The following is a 16126-nucleotide window of genomic DNA, read 5'->3' on the forward strand; positions in this document are numbered from 1 at the left end:
GCACCACATGCATGACAGTGACATCACTGGAGAGTTGTTTTGCTGACAGGCTGGTTCACCCACAGTCTCTAAAGGTGAGATACTGCAGGTCCTTCCTGCTGCAGGCAGACTAAACAATTAACTGTCTGCTCTCAGTCTCTCAGCAGATTAAACACCAACATTGCCATCGTCACTCTTGTGCAATATTATGTATGTGTGTATATCTATATATCGATAGATAGATCTCGATCTCTCTCGCTCTCTCTCGCTCTCGCTCTCTCTCTCTCTCTCTCTCTCTCGCGCGCGCGCTCTCTCTCTCTCTCTATAGATCGATCGATAGATAAGAGCCCCGACGGTGTCCACTGAAGTATATATATTATATATACTTCAGCTGTCTAGGCAAAAGGTGCCATAACATGGCCTTCAACCCAGCACTGCTCCTTTGTATAAACCCAGCAAAATGACCTTGATTAGGCTAGTCATGTGCATTAATTTGACCAAATTATCAGAAACAGACTCCATGAGGCTGGCATACAGTCTAGATATCTTTTACTGAGGCCTGTGCTTACAGCCACCACCTTGCAGCTCGACTGACATTCTCCACTGAACGCCAGAACTTGCAGTTTTGCCACTGATGTCCCATTCTCTCCACAGATGAGAGCAGGTTTACCCTGGTTTACACCATGGCAAAGATTATGTTGCCTGTGATATCAAAAATGACATTTACAATCCACTCTGTCTACCTTTTTCCCCTTCCATCCTTCTCTCCCTCTCCACTTGTCTTTTTCCATCCTTTTCTTTTAATCACTTTTTCTTCTGTCTTCCCTCATCTACTACATCCACAGCCTATGAGACATTTCTTACTTCACATTGCTACCGTTTTTGTTTTGTTTTTTCACCCCAGGCAACTCCAAATCACAAGAGCATATTCATCAGATTTCACACATTTGCCTCAAACCACAAAGGTTTATATAACCTTTGAATATTGTACACACACTACATCTGTTCAGTAGTGAAGACACACCTTTGTCAATTTCCTCTGCAGAACAGGGGCTCCCATCAGGTGAGTGCAGGTGATCAGCGCTGCAGGGACGGGGCGATGGGCTGGATTCACCACTCGAAGGAGCCTGTGTGTCCGTGTCACGCGTGTCCCCGCTGCTGCTGTAACGATGTGGAGGGAAGGGGGCACGGCGGCCATCTACCACATCCATTGTCTGTGAGGTCAGTATACATAAGAGGTGGTGAGAAACCAAGCAGTTACACACATGAATCCTAATATGAAGACAAACTCATAACCTCAATCTTTTCCCCGACACCCTCAAAACCATATGGAAGCTGCTGAAGCCACCCATGCACCCACCTGCTAACTCCCTGAATGAAATAATTCTAGGTGAAAAGCACCAGCTAAAATGCCCTGAATCTAAAATTGGCTACAACTTAAAAAGGCCTCTGGTGTATTTGTCTGGGTGTTTAAAGGGCAATTGGAGAAGCAAACACCACGCCAGATGGTAGTGCTTGACAGCAGATGAACAGTGTGATGCGCAGAGCGTTCTGCTTTGGCACAGCTGATTCAAAAGGGAGACCAGGAAAAAAAATGCTCTGTGCTCAGCAGGCTGTAAATCTGTAGTGTGTGTGTGTGTGAGACCTTCTAAGAGTAGAGCTTTACAGACCTGCCAAAGTTTACTAGCCTGCACCAGACGAGATTTAAGGCCTCCTTTCCTCTGAGTGATTTATTTCAGAGCGAGAATGTGTGTGTCTGGCTGTATGGTGCTGAAGTTACTTTACAAGCCTGTGCACGTGTAATGAATTTTAAACATAGCCTAAAAGTTGTTTAAATCACAGGTATACAATAGTCGTGCATACAAATGGTAAAGTCTGCCTTTGCATTTGGTGCATTCCTTACATGGTCAACGTTTAACATTAAATTCTAGAGCTCATCTTTGCAATTATGACTTTTAAAACATGTTCAAATCGTATCTAAATATTACATTTACACAGTGACTGCTTGTTATATGTAATCGAGCAGGGTTTGCATTATGCATAAAAAATGTACTCTATGTAAATTAATTTATTATAATGTAAACACAAAGGTTATTTTATGTTAAACAGTAACACTGAATATAAACTACACGAACAAGACTGACTCACAATGACCGTTGTAAAAGTGTGATGCAAGTGTATAGGAGTTGCAGTTTACAGGGCTGGTGTGACGCAGGAGTCTGAGCACAGCTTATGTTTGATCATGAGCTGTTAAAACATCTCATGATCAACATCTCACAAGTATATGCTGGTAAAGTCACCTGCACTCACTGATTAAAAGACATCTTCATTACTGTAGGACAAACAAACAGGTTCCATTTGTAAGCCGTTTCTGTGATGATAAAGATAAGGTCTTCATACCACAACAGTATTTATTTGGCATGTTCATGGTGATTAATTTACTAGTCGTTTAAACTGGAGAAAAACAAACAAACAAACAAACAAACAAACAAACAAAGAACCCTCTAAAACATAAAAATGAGGTCAATTAAATGCTGTACATATAAATATTGCATGTATATTAAGAGCCATGTGAATCTGTTAATCACTTTTGTATCCATGTCTCTGAAATATAGGGCACTAGAGAACATACACACCTGCTGTCAGACTGAGTTATAGAGTCTGAATTTAATTTTTTAATAATTGAGCTGTTTTTAATAAAAACTATGCTGTGCTTTTTATTATTTTCATGTAAAATGACGCCTCAGAAGTGAAGTTCGAGGTGACAGCTGATGTCACATCTCTAATACAGTTTAGCTGACTTCTTTACACCAGCGGTCCCCAACCCCCGGGCCTCGGACCGGTCCATGAGTCGTTTGGTACCGGGCCGCGAGAGTTGAGGCTCAGGTGTGAAATGTATGGTTTTCAGGGTTTTTATCAGTTTTCAGCGTTATTTTGTTATCGTTTTTATCGTTAACTCGGTTTTCCTGGGTCTTTTCACGTGTGTTATGAATAAATCTTTTTTTCGGTACCGGCACTAGTTTTATTTTGTTGTATTTATCCGCGACACCTTATTTCCGGTCCGTGAAAATATTGTCGGGCATAAACCGGTCCGTGGCGCAAAAAAAGGTTGGGGACCGCTGCTTTACACGACTAGATATCTCACCGAGTGTGTATCAGAAGCAGAGTAATTAGTTGGCATGTGGTCTTTTATTGTGAAAATTAACTAGATTCCTGTCCCCTCCAAATAGTCTGTGTGCAGCTTGTTGCAGCTTCCATAAAAACTAAATCTAGCGCTATATTATCTCTGTGGAGCAAAGGGACACTTCTGGGACATTTCTAAAATACTATGGTGCATCTGATGAAACTGCAAGCATTGTCCTGTGAGGGTGCAATAAGTGCCAGCACCCACATCAGAGCTGGAACCCAAAGCAGCCACACCAAGTGTATTTCCAGGGTTACCCACACAGACTTAGCTTTAGGTATAATAAAGGTCACCGCAGTACATGAGTGCAATCGTCTCACTGGTAAACAATGCCTTTATTTTGAAAGTTCACTTGCTATTGAACCCCTAGACTCAACTCAACTCAACTTAAATCTGGGACTCTCGGCCATTTGACCTTAGAACTGAAGAAGCTTCTCGGATGAGAGGTGAAACGTCTTCAAGCAACTTAAAGAAGTCCAGACGCTTTTCTTCGCAAACTCCTTTGACTACGATGACCTGGATGACTGAGAACCTTCACAGACACACTAGACTCAACCCTTCCTGTCTTGTGTCTCCCCATCTGCAGGTAGACCAGGTCGCTATTGTGATGACCATCAATATCAATAAGCTGACTTTCTATAAAGGTTGGATGGACTCCAGCTTTACCTTCCTGGTCTGCAGCTGTAAGTAGTATTCCTTGTTCTGCTCTTTGGCTAATTCATGTGCCACTACGTGGAGGCTGTAGTCCCCAACCTTTTATGCGCCACGGACCGGTTTAATGTACGACAATATTTTCATGAACCAGCCATTAAGGTGTCGCAGATAAATACAACAAAATAAAATGATACGACCGAGACAAAACTGTGGTATTTTGTAAATATAATAAACACAAATTCACAGTGCAATTGTGTAACTTTATTAGCAGCGTCCTCCTGAAATGCACCAACAACATTGAGAGCAACATCCTCCTCTCTGCCCCTTAATACTCTCTGGTCGCTATGGTAACGTGTAAATATTTCTTTCAAAATAAGACCCACAACTACAACACGGGAAAAGACCCAGGGAAACCGAATTAAAGATAAAAACCCTGAAAACGCTTCATCTTTTACACCTGTTAACAATGCAGTAGTGCACACGAATACCAGTCGTTGACAGTAAATAACAGTAAAATTAGAAGTGTGAACAATCAGACTTCTGAAATAAACCAGTCTTGTTCCTGTCAGATCACATGCTATGAACAGAAAAGTAAAGCCTGTTATTTAATAGAACATCTCAGTACTGACCAATGACCACAGTAGTAGTGTGGTGTGGAATTACAAAACACATGTCTGAGCTTTATGAAAGTTGGAATGACACAAACCTTAACCTCTCAAACTGTGGATAACAGAGTTAACGATAAAAACCCTGAAAACCATACATTTCACACCCGAGCCTAAACTCTTGCAGCCTGGTACCAAACGACTCACGGACCGGTTCTGGTCCGTGGCCAGGGGTTAGGGACCACTGCTGTAGAGCAAAACAAGGACTACAGTCAGCAGCCGCATTCCAGTATAGTTAGGTTGGAGTCTATGCGTGGGATGATGGAAAGGCAGGAGATTACATTGTGACTTATAAATGACTAAGCAAAGTTTACAATTTAAATATGTGCAGAGAAGCGCCTTATAAACAGCCCAGCCCACTTTTTAGCCCACTGGAATGCTTCATTTTAAAGTCTGTATGGCATTAATCTGACATTTTATCCAGCTGGTGAATGATAAGATTTCACAGCATCTGCAGGTATGCAGGTTGAACAAGCGGTCCAAGTCATGTTGAAACATAGCTTGACCCATCACAGGTATGGGCACACTCCCTACCTGTATCCCCTGCTCCAAGTCCTCTCTGATAAACACATTTTCTAGCTCATGGTTGATGCCCTCCACACTGCTCGGCACTCTGCATATGAGGGATTTTATCACAGGCATCGTGGTCGAAGTTGAAGTTGCCTTATACTGGAATGAGAGAAAAAAAAAGACAAAAAAGGAGAAAACATGAAAATTATGTACATGTCAAAAAAAAGAAGAAAAAAAAAAAAGCTTTGAATACTCAAACACTTCACTTGTCACATATCAAACTGAATTTGTCTTGGCCTTGTGGATGTAGGCATTCAGTTTGTAGTTTACATTTAAGCATATCATGGTTTATGGAAATGTTCCTACAGCAGTTGGAGTGCTGAGCATCTGTTAATGAATGAACTGCAGCCAGTGGAGAAAGGGACATGCCCAGACACATTTCTCCTCTGCAGTCTCCCTTTTACTTTTGATACAACTGGTCACAGAGGAGATTCATTAACTAGGCCTCCTCAGTAAGAGTCAGAGCAACATTCATCATAAATGTATCATTATGATGAAACATTGCCTTCACAAAGTCTAAATCTTTCTCAAATCATTTTAATCAATACCTACTCCCTAAAACAGTTTGCCTGGACCCAAAATTGTAACTTCATAATGGTCATTTTATACATTACTTTAAGTTGACATACAACTAAGTTAATCATTTAATCCTGTTAACTGACTAATGTAGAAAGCAACCTTGCTCTTTTTCCTATCTTTGACAGTTGAAATTCAGGTTGGTCTGCCTCATTTGTGTATTTTTTTTCCCTCAGCTGCTAAGCTGCCTTATCATATTGCTGCTGTCAGCCTAAAATCTTGCATCACATGTGTGGGGTTAGTTAATGTTTTCACCTGAAAACAACAACCCACATAGTCAAAGCATGAGTACTGACAAGCGTAGCTCACCTGTGGCTGGCATGCAGTGCCGTGCTGCGCCTGTTGTGGGAGCTGCAGCGAGCTCTGCTCCCTGTCTTTGCTCTGCCGGCTGACCTGTTTGCCACGCTGCAGCTGTAGCCTCAGTTTAGCAATCTGCTGGAAAGAAAGCACAAGCACTTCAGTGAACGACGGCTCACAATGGGAGCCGTGAAGGCATGCGAACATATGAGTTAACCATTCCCATGAGTGAACTGAATGAGGTCAGGAGGTGAAAAGCACATTTCCTCTGATGTACTTCACTGTCAGCAGAGAGATAATACTGTGATTAATTTAAGTTATTCCGCAACTGTGAGAACACACAATCTTTGCCAAATTACAGGAAAACCATCTTTGACTCCAACTGATTTCAAGATGCCTGGGAGGAGTTATATTCACTGAAATATGTACAGTCAACGGCCATAACAACTAGAGATGTCAATGATTAGGTGACTACTCAAAGGTTTCTTCAAACACAGGCTTTAGACATTTATCAGTAAGACGAATTCAGAACAAAGTGGTGTAGACACTGAAGTCACAGGACTGTGGTGTAGTTCTTTCCTAATATTAGCGTTTTAATTCTGGTGTTTACACTTACACGATTGTGTTTACACTTCAAGATCATAAAAGTGGCATCAGTTTGTGAAGATTACCTTGCTTACTTTTGATTTTTCTTGATCTTCAATCCCAAAGGAAACCATTCATGGTCTTAACTTTTGGGCTGGGCTCCAAAAAACTCAGATGCTATACAGCCTGAACTGCTGATACTACCACTGCTAACATTAGCCACACTCAGCAAACTGATCTGGCATTGTGTGTGCAATGTTACACCACAACACTTTAACAATACCATTTAGTTGTCAAAGAATGTGATTAACAGTTTAAATGTCTCTTCAATATACAGAAAATATTTGAACTGTGGTTTTAAAACTGCTCTTTAACAGACAGACAATATTTGCACAAACATTGTTTACGCTTGTCCATTAAAGCGTGCTTAATTTTACTATTTTCTTACTTCAGTGGATTTAGTCTGATTTTTTTTTTTCTCGTGTTTAGTCAACCATTAAATTAGTAGGGCATATTCCTGCCAGCCAAGTCAGTCTTCATGAGTTGTACTGCTGCAGATCAGTATACTGCATAACACCAGGCTTGCAAGTCTGATAATGAGACAAATTTAGTCAATGGGTGTTTCTACATCTGGTCCAGTATCAGCCTAAAAACAGGATATCCATTGTGAGATGCAGTTGTGCTATGCAGACAAAGGTGTGGTCTTCAGTGCTGATCTTGTAATCCTGGCAACACAGTCAACAAAGAGACTTGCTCTTCTCATAGATGTCCTCCCACACATGTAATCGCAGAGGTTAGAGCACTGGAAAGCAGTTCACTACATTCACTTAGTGACTGTAGCACATGATAATGACAAGTCCAGACGATCCTGATGTAATCTCAGTGGATGTGAAAGAGGGTTTTCCTGGCTGTGCTATCCCATTGACTGTACAGGCCAAGGCAAAGGATTGTTTGTAGAAAGACGAGCACTAAACTTATCTTGGGGCTCTGGTTTTACTCTGAAGAAACAACAAAATCTGCAAAGTCAGAATCAGATTTCAGAATTTGCCATCAGATAGAAATGCTGTAAGCTCATAGCAGAGAGACAGGTTTTATGAAACTCTTGTGGCACTTATAATTTCCTTTTACACCTGTTAACAATGCAGTATCGCAACACGAATACCAGTCGTTGACAGTAAATAACAGTAAAATTAGAAGTGTGAACAATCAGACTTCTGAAATAAACCACAGTCTTGTTCTTGTCAGATCACATGCTATGAACAAAAAAGTAAAGCCTGTTATTTAATAGAACATCTCAGTACTGACCAATGAACCACAGTAGTAGTGTGGTGTGGAATTACAAAACACATGTCTGAACTTTATGAAAGTTGGAATGACACCAACCTTAAGCTCTCACACTGTGGATAACTTCTTCGGTCAAGATTTTTTAAAAACCCAACACATCTGTGTGCCATTAATATTTTGGAACTACTTTTGGACTGGAAACAGAAACTATGAGTGTCTATTATGCTCATATTTTCTGTTATGCTCAACAGAAACTATGTTCTGCTCAATATAACATCTTCAGTGGATTTTAAGGAGCCTCAGTTACCCCGACTTAAGTTGTACATACCCAAAAAGAAACTATATGGGTGTTTCACCCTTGAGAGGAGCTCCTGCACCATCTCTCAAAAACAAGACGCCATAATGAGATGCAAAGGACACAGCTGACTGAGGAACAAGGGGAGAAGGAGGATAAATTTAGACTGTGGTCTGAAGAGCTGGAGACCTTATAATGCCGTGTGGTCGCTTGGTTGGCCACCATGCCTGGCAGACAGAAAGGAGTGGAAACCAACCTTAAGGAGGATAATATTTAGTCTGACCACAGACCCTGACAAATAAAACACACTTTAAGTAAATGATATGAACCTCAAAAATGACAAAAACATTCTTTCTTCTTGCTGAGTTAAGGTATTCAGCTAGCCTGGATGGATAGGACATTTTCTGTGGTATGAATTAAGGTTGAAATGGGCCCATTACGCTAATTTCCAGCTCTATATTCTTATTTTTGGACTCTAGAGTAGCTTTGCATGATTCACATTTCAAGCTCGTGGTCATTTATCTTATGCTAGTTCTTGGTGCAGCCCTTGGGATCATCCACTATCTGAAACAAACAATTTAAAGTTTCCTTCACCCTCCTTTTAAGAAAACTCTTCTGATTGGTTGTCCCTTGCAAACACAATCTGAACGATCTGAACAGATAAAATAGTGGATGCTCATAACAAACACTTGAGAACCTGACAGTAAGAAAAACAAAAAACAAACAAAACAAAACAAAACAAAAAACAAAACACACGACAGGCAAAACTACCTCTTTGAGATGGTCTGCGCTGCCCCAGGAGGCTGACCGCTGGTGAGGACTTCCCTGTTCTGCTCCATCATCGATCCAGAGACCCGGAGTCTGAAACACAGATATATACATGCTGACACAAACCCAAACCTTACGTAACTCATTATCATTTCCTCAAAACATAAATACATATGCTAGCGATATGCATTTCAAATGTACCGTGACCTCCTGTACTGCAAAAGAGCATGGGTATGTGCAGAGCGTATCCATCCATACAAGAAAGTTTTATTTAAGGCAAAAATGTGCTTCTTCTTAATAATCTCAATTATCTAATTTGAAACACCTTCGACACAGGTTTTCGAGGCACTGGCTTTAACTACAAGACTGTTTATATATGTGTTAAGGTCAACAGATCCATTTTTTTCCAGTTATCCAGTTCATGGCTCCAGACCTCCCAACACCCTGAATATGAGAATAGGAAGATGTAGGTTTAAGGCCCAATGGATTGAGCAAAGGCTAAAGAGTGGGCTGGCTAGCAAGGCAAGGCTTTGTTCTTAAATCAGCATCTTCAGGGTTTCAAACAATGTAATATAACTGCTTAAGTACTGAATATCTTTATATTTATATGCATCTAATAAATTCTTGATATAACGACCTGCAGACCATCTGATTATGTGTCACTGCGCGAAATATGCAGCTAAATGGTTAAATTAACCAAACAATAGATTTTTATTTATATTACTTAAATGTGCATTAAACTGCTATAAATGATATATGTGAACAAAGACATTCACATATACAGAATACATACTTTCACCAAACTGCATTTATACATATGCACAAGAAACAAGAATCAAATGCTCATGCAGGAGAGGTAAGGAAATACAAGCTCACACAAAGAGCTCTCTTAAAACCTAACCAAACACAATGATTAGGTAATAAATCCCCTCATTGTGAAGTCACTCAGGATATGCGCTACAACAAAATAAATAAATAAATAACTTTAAAAAAAAAAAAAAAAAAAAAAAGGTCAAATGTTTAGATAAGCAGTTGAGAAAGATGCTTGCTAAAAGCAGTAATTATTGCCATGTGTTTAAAATTAAAGTTGAAAATCTGGAATCAATGAAAGTCAGCAAAACAGTCATGAGATATCATCCCTGAGGAAACTGTTATATTCAAAAGGCAAAACTAAAGTCATAGCATGTTTGACTGCTTCCATTACTAAGCTGACTTAAGGTAAATACTCCAAATCAGTGGCAGGGGACTAAATTCACTTTATTACTTGCAGACTACAGGAACACAGATTATAAGGTGCTTAAATCTAGTCCAAAAACCAGAAACCTACCAAAGACACAACATTGTCACCAACAAAAGGCATTTACATGGTTTCCACGTCCTCACATTTAGTCATGAAAATTTACAAGTTTCTTGGCCTCTGTAAAATACAGATTTGCTACAGCTGTGCTGTACAATGCCCGGCCTATACCAGATCAATGAGTCTACAGAGAAGTTTTGTATCATCAGTAAGCCAATTTTTTTTTTTTTTTTTTTCCCCCTAAACGTATACAAAACATTCCCGACAGGAGAGCACACAAGCATTTCTGTGTCATTGAACAAGTCTTTCAGATATGTTTAGCGGAAACAAGAAAACAGTTAAGTTATGCAAATTAATGCAAAAACAGAAACCGACTGAGGATGTTTTATATGGCTGTTTGAAACCACATACTTCCTCCTGATTATGCATATCAACACAGCCTCTGGTCCTCAAACAGCTGACGTTTTATCGACAGCACAGTAGTACGAAGCAACTTAAATGTCAGTGTCTTCACACTGCCTTATGTTTGACCCCACATAAACAGAAAACCCTCTATGGCTTTTCCAACTAACGCACAAGCCTTGCCCTATGATATGGAATATCACACTGTGAATAATGAGGAACACCCGTGAAGTCGTTTGCGCTGGCTCGCTGGTGCCGGTTGCCTGAGAAAAGGACAGCGGATTAAATGAGCACTTGTGCTCTCATAAAAGGGACCACTGTGCTTGGCAGATGTGTAGCTAGCCTTTAGCATTAACATTTTGTGCATGGGCTATGGATTCGCTTGTGCCGTTTGATGCCTCTGCCAAACACTGAGGGACTTGATGCTGCAGCGTAATCTGTTCATGCAGAATGCAGATTGGTTAGAAAGGGCACAGAGACTGTGTGGAGCTTTGGACTCGAGGAAAAACTAAGTTCTCACAGATGTTATATGATGTCAAGGAGGACCTGTAGCTTGTGAAATCTGCAATTCTTTTTTTGGCACTTCAAGGTACAGTTTCATGGGAATGATAATTATTTTGCATTTTTCATTAGTTATACTTATTCATTAGTTATAATGCACAGTTTGGTGTTAATTTTTATTACTTCAGTTATGGTCATTTAAACAGTATCAAAGGAAAACATGCTGGCAGGCTGAAAAACTGAATCCCCTGGTCAGGACAGCCAGATATTTGTTCCTTCATCTTCTTGAGGCTTAAATCACCTTCATTCTGATTTGTGTTGAACAGGGGTGGCAACAAAGTGCTGTGACGACAGCAACCTTCAGTACAGGAAAAACAGCTTGCAGTAAAAATGATGACACTTAGGTGAGAAGTTGGCCTGAAGCTAGAGCCCTCATTGTTGAGCAAATGTTTAAATGTTGGCTAACAAACAAATGTAAGCGAGTTCACAAGTTCAACACTGTTTTCAACATCAGAGGCCTCCTACATGAGCCCATGATTATTTTATTTTTGTTAATCCTAAAGAAAGCTTATTATTTGTCAGTGGGCCAAAAGATGACACAGTGAGGTCACAATATCATCATTGTTTGATATCTTAATTTGCAATTTAACTTCCCCAGGGAAATCATAAGATATGGCAGTTACAAAAACCACAGGCTGCCTCTCTTTATTGACTCTGTTCCTCTCAAACAATGTGTTAACAAGAATACCCACCTTTATTTACCTCAGAGGGCCTTTTATCGTTTCAGCTCCGACTTCCAAGCCTGAGCTGTGTGCCAGGTGTGGTGCCTGATAATGTAATGCTCTACAGATAAAACCCAACTGTTACTGCAGCCTGCAGCTCGCTTCCTATTGTGAATCCCACCCAAAGGGTTACATGCAGGCAACATCCTCAAGAATCCAGCTCTGTTCCAAAGCAGGAAATAATGACTGGGCTTCAATAGAATCACAGTGGAATTTGTGCTGTTTTGTTTAGATTACATGCCGAGACATGCGAGCAAAGTGCCGCTGCTATAATTTGGTACATTTTAGAGATGCAGAGACCATGTTCTCTGACTGGGCGAGTTGACTTTATGAGTCAGTAAATCAAAATCACTACAAGAGACATCAGTTTACATTAACCGTCTAGGAGGCAAACATGGAAAAAAGTTACTGATTAAAACGTGGTATGAGATAACATCCAATAAAGCACTCTAGCACATGTTTCTGTCGAAAAGCCTTTGTACACCAAGGCAGAAGTTGGATGCATGTTAACATTAAGCCACCTCAAAGCACGAGAAAGCATTTCTTTTAACGGTCCTTTGAGGCTTGCTCCCAAAGTGAGCCAATCCCATTAGGGAGTGAGATTTCAAGCAAAAATACCATTTAATTTTCACCAGTTTCTACAGAACTGCAATTCAATGCTAGCTTTAACTGGTGGAGTCTGTGGTGGAACTTGTTTTCCTTCTACAGAGAGCTTCAACAGCTTTTGTATTTGGCTTTGGTCATTTTCTAATTACAGAGTAGAAACTGTGCGACTAAAGTTTAACGAAACAACAACCGGTCACAAAAAGTAAGTTCATCGACACTCGTTCTGGCAGCGAGTGCATCGGGCAGTAGCAGCACATTATAGCCTGTCACTGGTAAACACGGGAAAGTATACATTTTCACAGAAAAAAAAAAAAAATAATAATAATAACTGAATGATTAATCAAATATTTGAAGATAATGCACATTCCTAATAATCAGACCGTTAAAAAGTCTCTACAAAAAAATAGTTTTGCCTCTATGTATAGTTATGTCTTTTATAACTTCAGGATGCTTGCACCTGTATTTATTGTGTTGGTTTGTTTTTCAGTTTTGATTAATGAAATTGTAGTTTCATTAGTCTGTTACTTATCACTAATTGGAAGATGTATGTGTGTGTGTTGCACCTTCACACTTTATGGACGCTGATTGCTAACCAAGTTTGTTAGCCTTAGTTTATAACTTAGCATCCACGCTCCACGTTACATCAAAAAACAAAATGGCAGATGCAAAATGCCAGCGGGTGATATCACAATGGCTACGTCCATGTCTACCATGTACATGTGAAGTCTCGGTGAAAGAAAGAAGCTAAAATTCATATGAAGCTGTTAACGATGTCCTCTGGGCTAATTCACAGGGATATGAAAATAGTACAACAGCTTGTGTTGTACATTTTCAATTACACATAATGCTAATGAGTCTTTTCCTGTCACGTAGGCCCAGAATGTGCACACATATCAGCGGTCAGCTGGCCATCGGCTCCTGCACTGTGTGCAAAGTGCAACTTTTAATAGAAGACATGAGGCAACACAAACTGATCAGTTTTGTCTTTGTGCTAGTTCATTGAGGTTGCCTTGGTGTGTCAGGATCCTAATCTTCATACAGACATTCTCTGTGTTCTGTAACCACAGGGCCTAGAGCACGCAGCCCTGTCCCGGAACAGTGATTAGCATATGTATGGGCCCTCTGCTCCTAAACTCCCACACAAAAGGCAGGCGGGCCGTGTAGCCACGAGGGCCAGGTGGTAAGCAGTGGGATTTCTCCTCGCTTCAGTCATAGCCTGGGGGACAGGTGCAAACAACTTCACCTCCATGCAGGGCTGAATTACAGCTCAAAGGAGAGGCTGACTTGAACTTGTGCAATGCACAACAAAAGAGTCTGTGGATCCTTTGTGTGCTGCTTGCTCCTGTTGTTGTCTCATAAAAAGAGCTGGGGCCAGGCACAACTTGTTAACAGGAAGTGGTCTCTGACTATCCTTTGGGGATGGTTGTGCATTTAAGAATTCGAAAACATCTAAAATGTTTTCCATTTTTTTCCACAGCTTCTAAAGACAAATCTTAAATTGGATTTTTATTTTAGCCTACTTCAATCAGATTTTTACAGGTAAATATGGTTAAAACCAAGGCAAACATCACAGAATGGTTAAAAAACCCCACTAAGTCTAAAAGATGGGTCCATTTATTAACATTTGTCAAGATCCAATCACTATCAAATTGACTTTCCATTCTTGTCCAGTCTGTCCAGAATGCACAGGAACCCTGTAATTAGAGATGTTTACTTTGCACACAGCCGGCTCAAGAAACTTCGTAGGACCCACTCACCACTTCCTCAGCCTACACACAAAGAAATGCAAGGAGAATGAGGGGTTAAAGGGATGAAGCCCATGTAAATGAGCCTCGGCGGTCTTCATTCAGACACATGAAAGGCTTCTGTTAGCACAGAGGAGAGCAGCCCTTGTCATGATCATACATATTCAATATTCTTTCATAACAGAAACCCTCCCCCTACAAAAAAAGGCTCTTTGAGTGAAACTACATTTAACACTCAGTCACATGGCAAGATTAGTAGCTGATTATGTGTGGGCAGTTATCCAGGAATACTGTGGTCAGATTCAATGTGGAATCCATACATACGTCTTATGAAGTGTTATAATGCATTAAAATCTTGTGCTTTTGGGGAATTTCAGACTATTCACACAACTCCGTTAGGCCTACATTGGCAGCAGACTCCAGACTTCAACAACCAGATTAATATAACAAAAGTCTTTGGCCAGCACCAAGCACTATGACAGAAACTATGAAAGAAACCAAAAAATAGTTTTGGTACTCACGGCTGCAATTATTTGCGGGGAAATATCATTAATTTGAAAAGCCCTCCTAGCCTCATGGTTGACAAAGTGGCCTTAAAATAAGATTATAATATTTTATGTCTTTATTTTCCAGTCAACTGTAAAAATAACTTTAAATGGCCATAAACCACACTCATTTAGACAGATATTATTGGGGCAAGTAATCATTGTGCATCTCCACTTAAATGCAGTATTTTGACTCAACTTTTCCAAACATTAAAGACTCTTTCACCACCTAACATTGCATGTGCACGCAAAATGTAACGCTGCAGATGCTTAATACTGAGTTATGATGCATCAGTTAAAAAAACGTCAGCTACTGATTTCTTTCCTATGTTGACTTCTTCTCTGCCCGTAGTGATTTTTTTCCTCTACTGTATCCCCTATGACTTAGAAGATGACTGCAAAGAGTCAAAAACTCCAGTGTAAATGGGATTGTGATGTAATCACAGTTGTTACAACAAATGCAGTGGCCACATACAAAGCTGTCTTTGACATTCAACAACAGAAAAAGAGCTAAAGCCTGAGCTTTAAACTCACAAGAATAACTTGTACATATGTCAAAATCTTTTGAAAAGTTGCCCATGTTTCATTTGAATATCTACCACTGTAACAGCATATACGACAGAACATTAGAAAATTATACAAATATTTCCAGATTTATTACAGAATTGATTTCCAAAGTTCAGGGAGTTACTTTGGGCAGCTCCTTGTTTCCAGAGAAAACTGTGCAATACATTTTTAAAAGAAAAATGTCCAGAGAGACATTAACTACAACACCCAGAGTTAATTTTGGCAGGAACTCTCCAATCACTAGGCTTAAAGGTTGATTAAATGCACGCCAACATTGCGTAAAGGTTAAAGATTAGTGTTGAAAAGAGTTAGGTTGAGTCAACCCCTGCAGGCCTACAGCCAAGGTAGGATTTTCTGAACACTGTGTACCTGTGTGGCTTTGTCTTTCATGCAGGAAGGGTAGGGTCCATGGGAGTCCCGAGGCCACTGGCCAGTGAGGTATGGCCCTGTGATGGCGTCCAAGGAAGAAGCCCGTCGAATGGCACTCGAATTCCTCACCTGTAATTTGGATCTTTCTGCTGTAAAGTTAGAAAGAACAAAGAAACAGAATTAGGCACACACGTATGCACGCTGGCATCAGTACATGTCATGATGTGCAATACTGCCAAACACCCTGAGGCATCTTTTGACTCTTCCTTGCTGAGTGTGTTGATAAGTTTCAACTGGAAAGCTAATATTTTAGTGTAACAAATCACTTACTGCACAAATGCAACCAGGAACATGAATGACAAACCAAACCCAGTAGTTACATTTTTATCTAGAAATAAAGGAGCATGTAAATCGACATCAGTTATAATCAAAACATACTGCTTTGCTTATAAAAA

General features: G+C 40.2%; 1 protein-coding gene across 1 annotated transcript in view; it reads right to left on the reverse strand.

Moving 5' to 3' along the window:
* glcci1b (glucocorticoid induced 1b) overlaps positions 1–16126 on the reverse strand; it is a 28005-nt gene that overhangs the window by 2886 nt on the left and 8993 nt on the right. Inside the window, 5 exon segments of the mRNA XM_019364456.2 lie at positions 1004–1193; positions 5017–5151; positions 5938–6060; positions 8861–8950; positions 15672–15820. Of these exon segments, the coding sequence (XP_019220001.1) occupies positions 1004–1193; positions 5017–5151; positions 5938–6060; positions 8861–8950; positions 15672–15820 (687 nt within the window).

The sequence above is a fragment of the Oreochromis niloticus genome, linkage group LG11 (assembly GCF_001858045.2).
Source record: "Oreochromis niloticus isolate F11D_XX linkage group LG11, O_niloticus_UMD_NMBU, whole genome shotgun sequence".
In the NCBI taxonomy this organism is placed as follows: Eukaryota; Metazoa; Chordata; class Actinopteri; order Cichliformes; family Cichlidae; genus Oreochromis; species Oreochromis niloticus.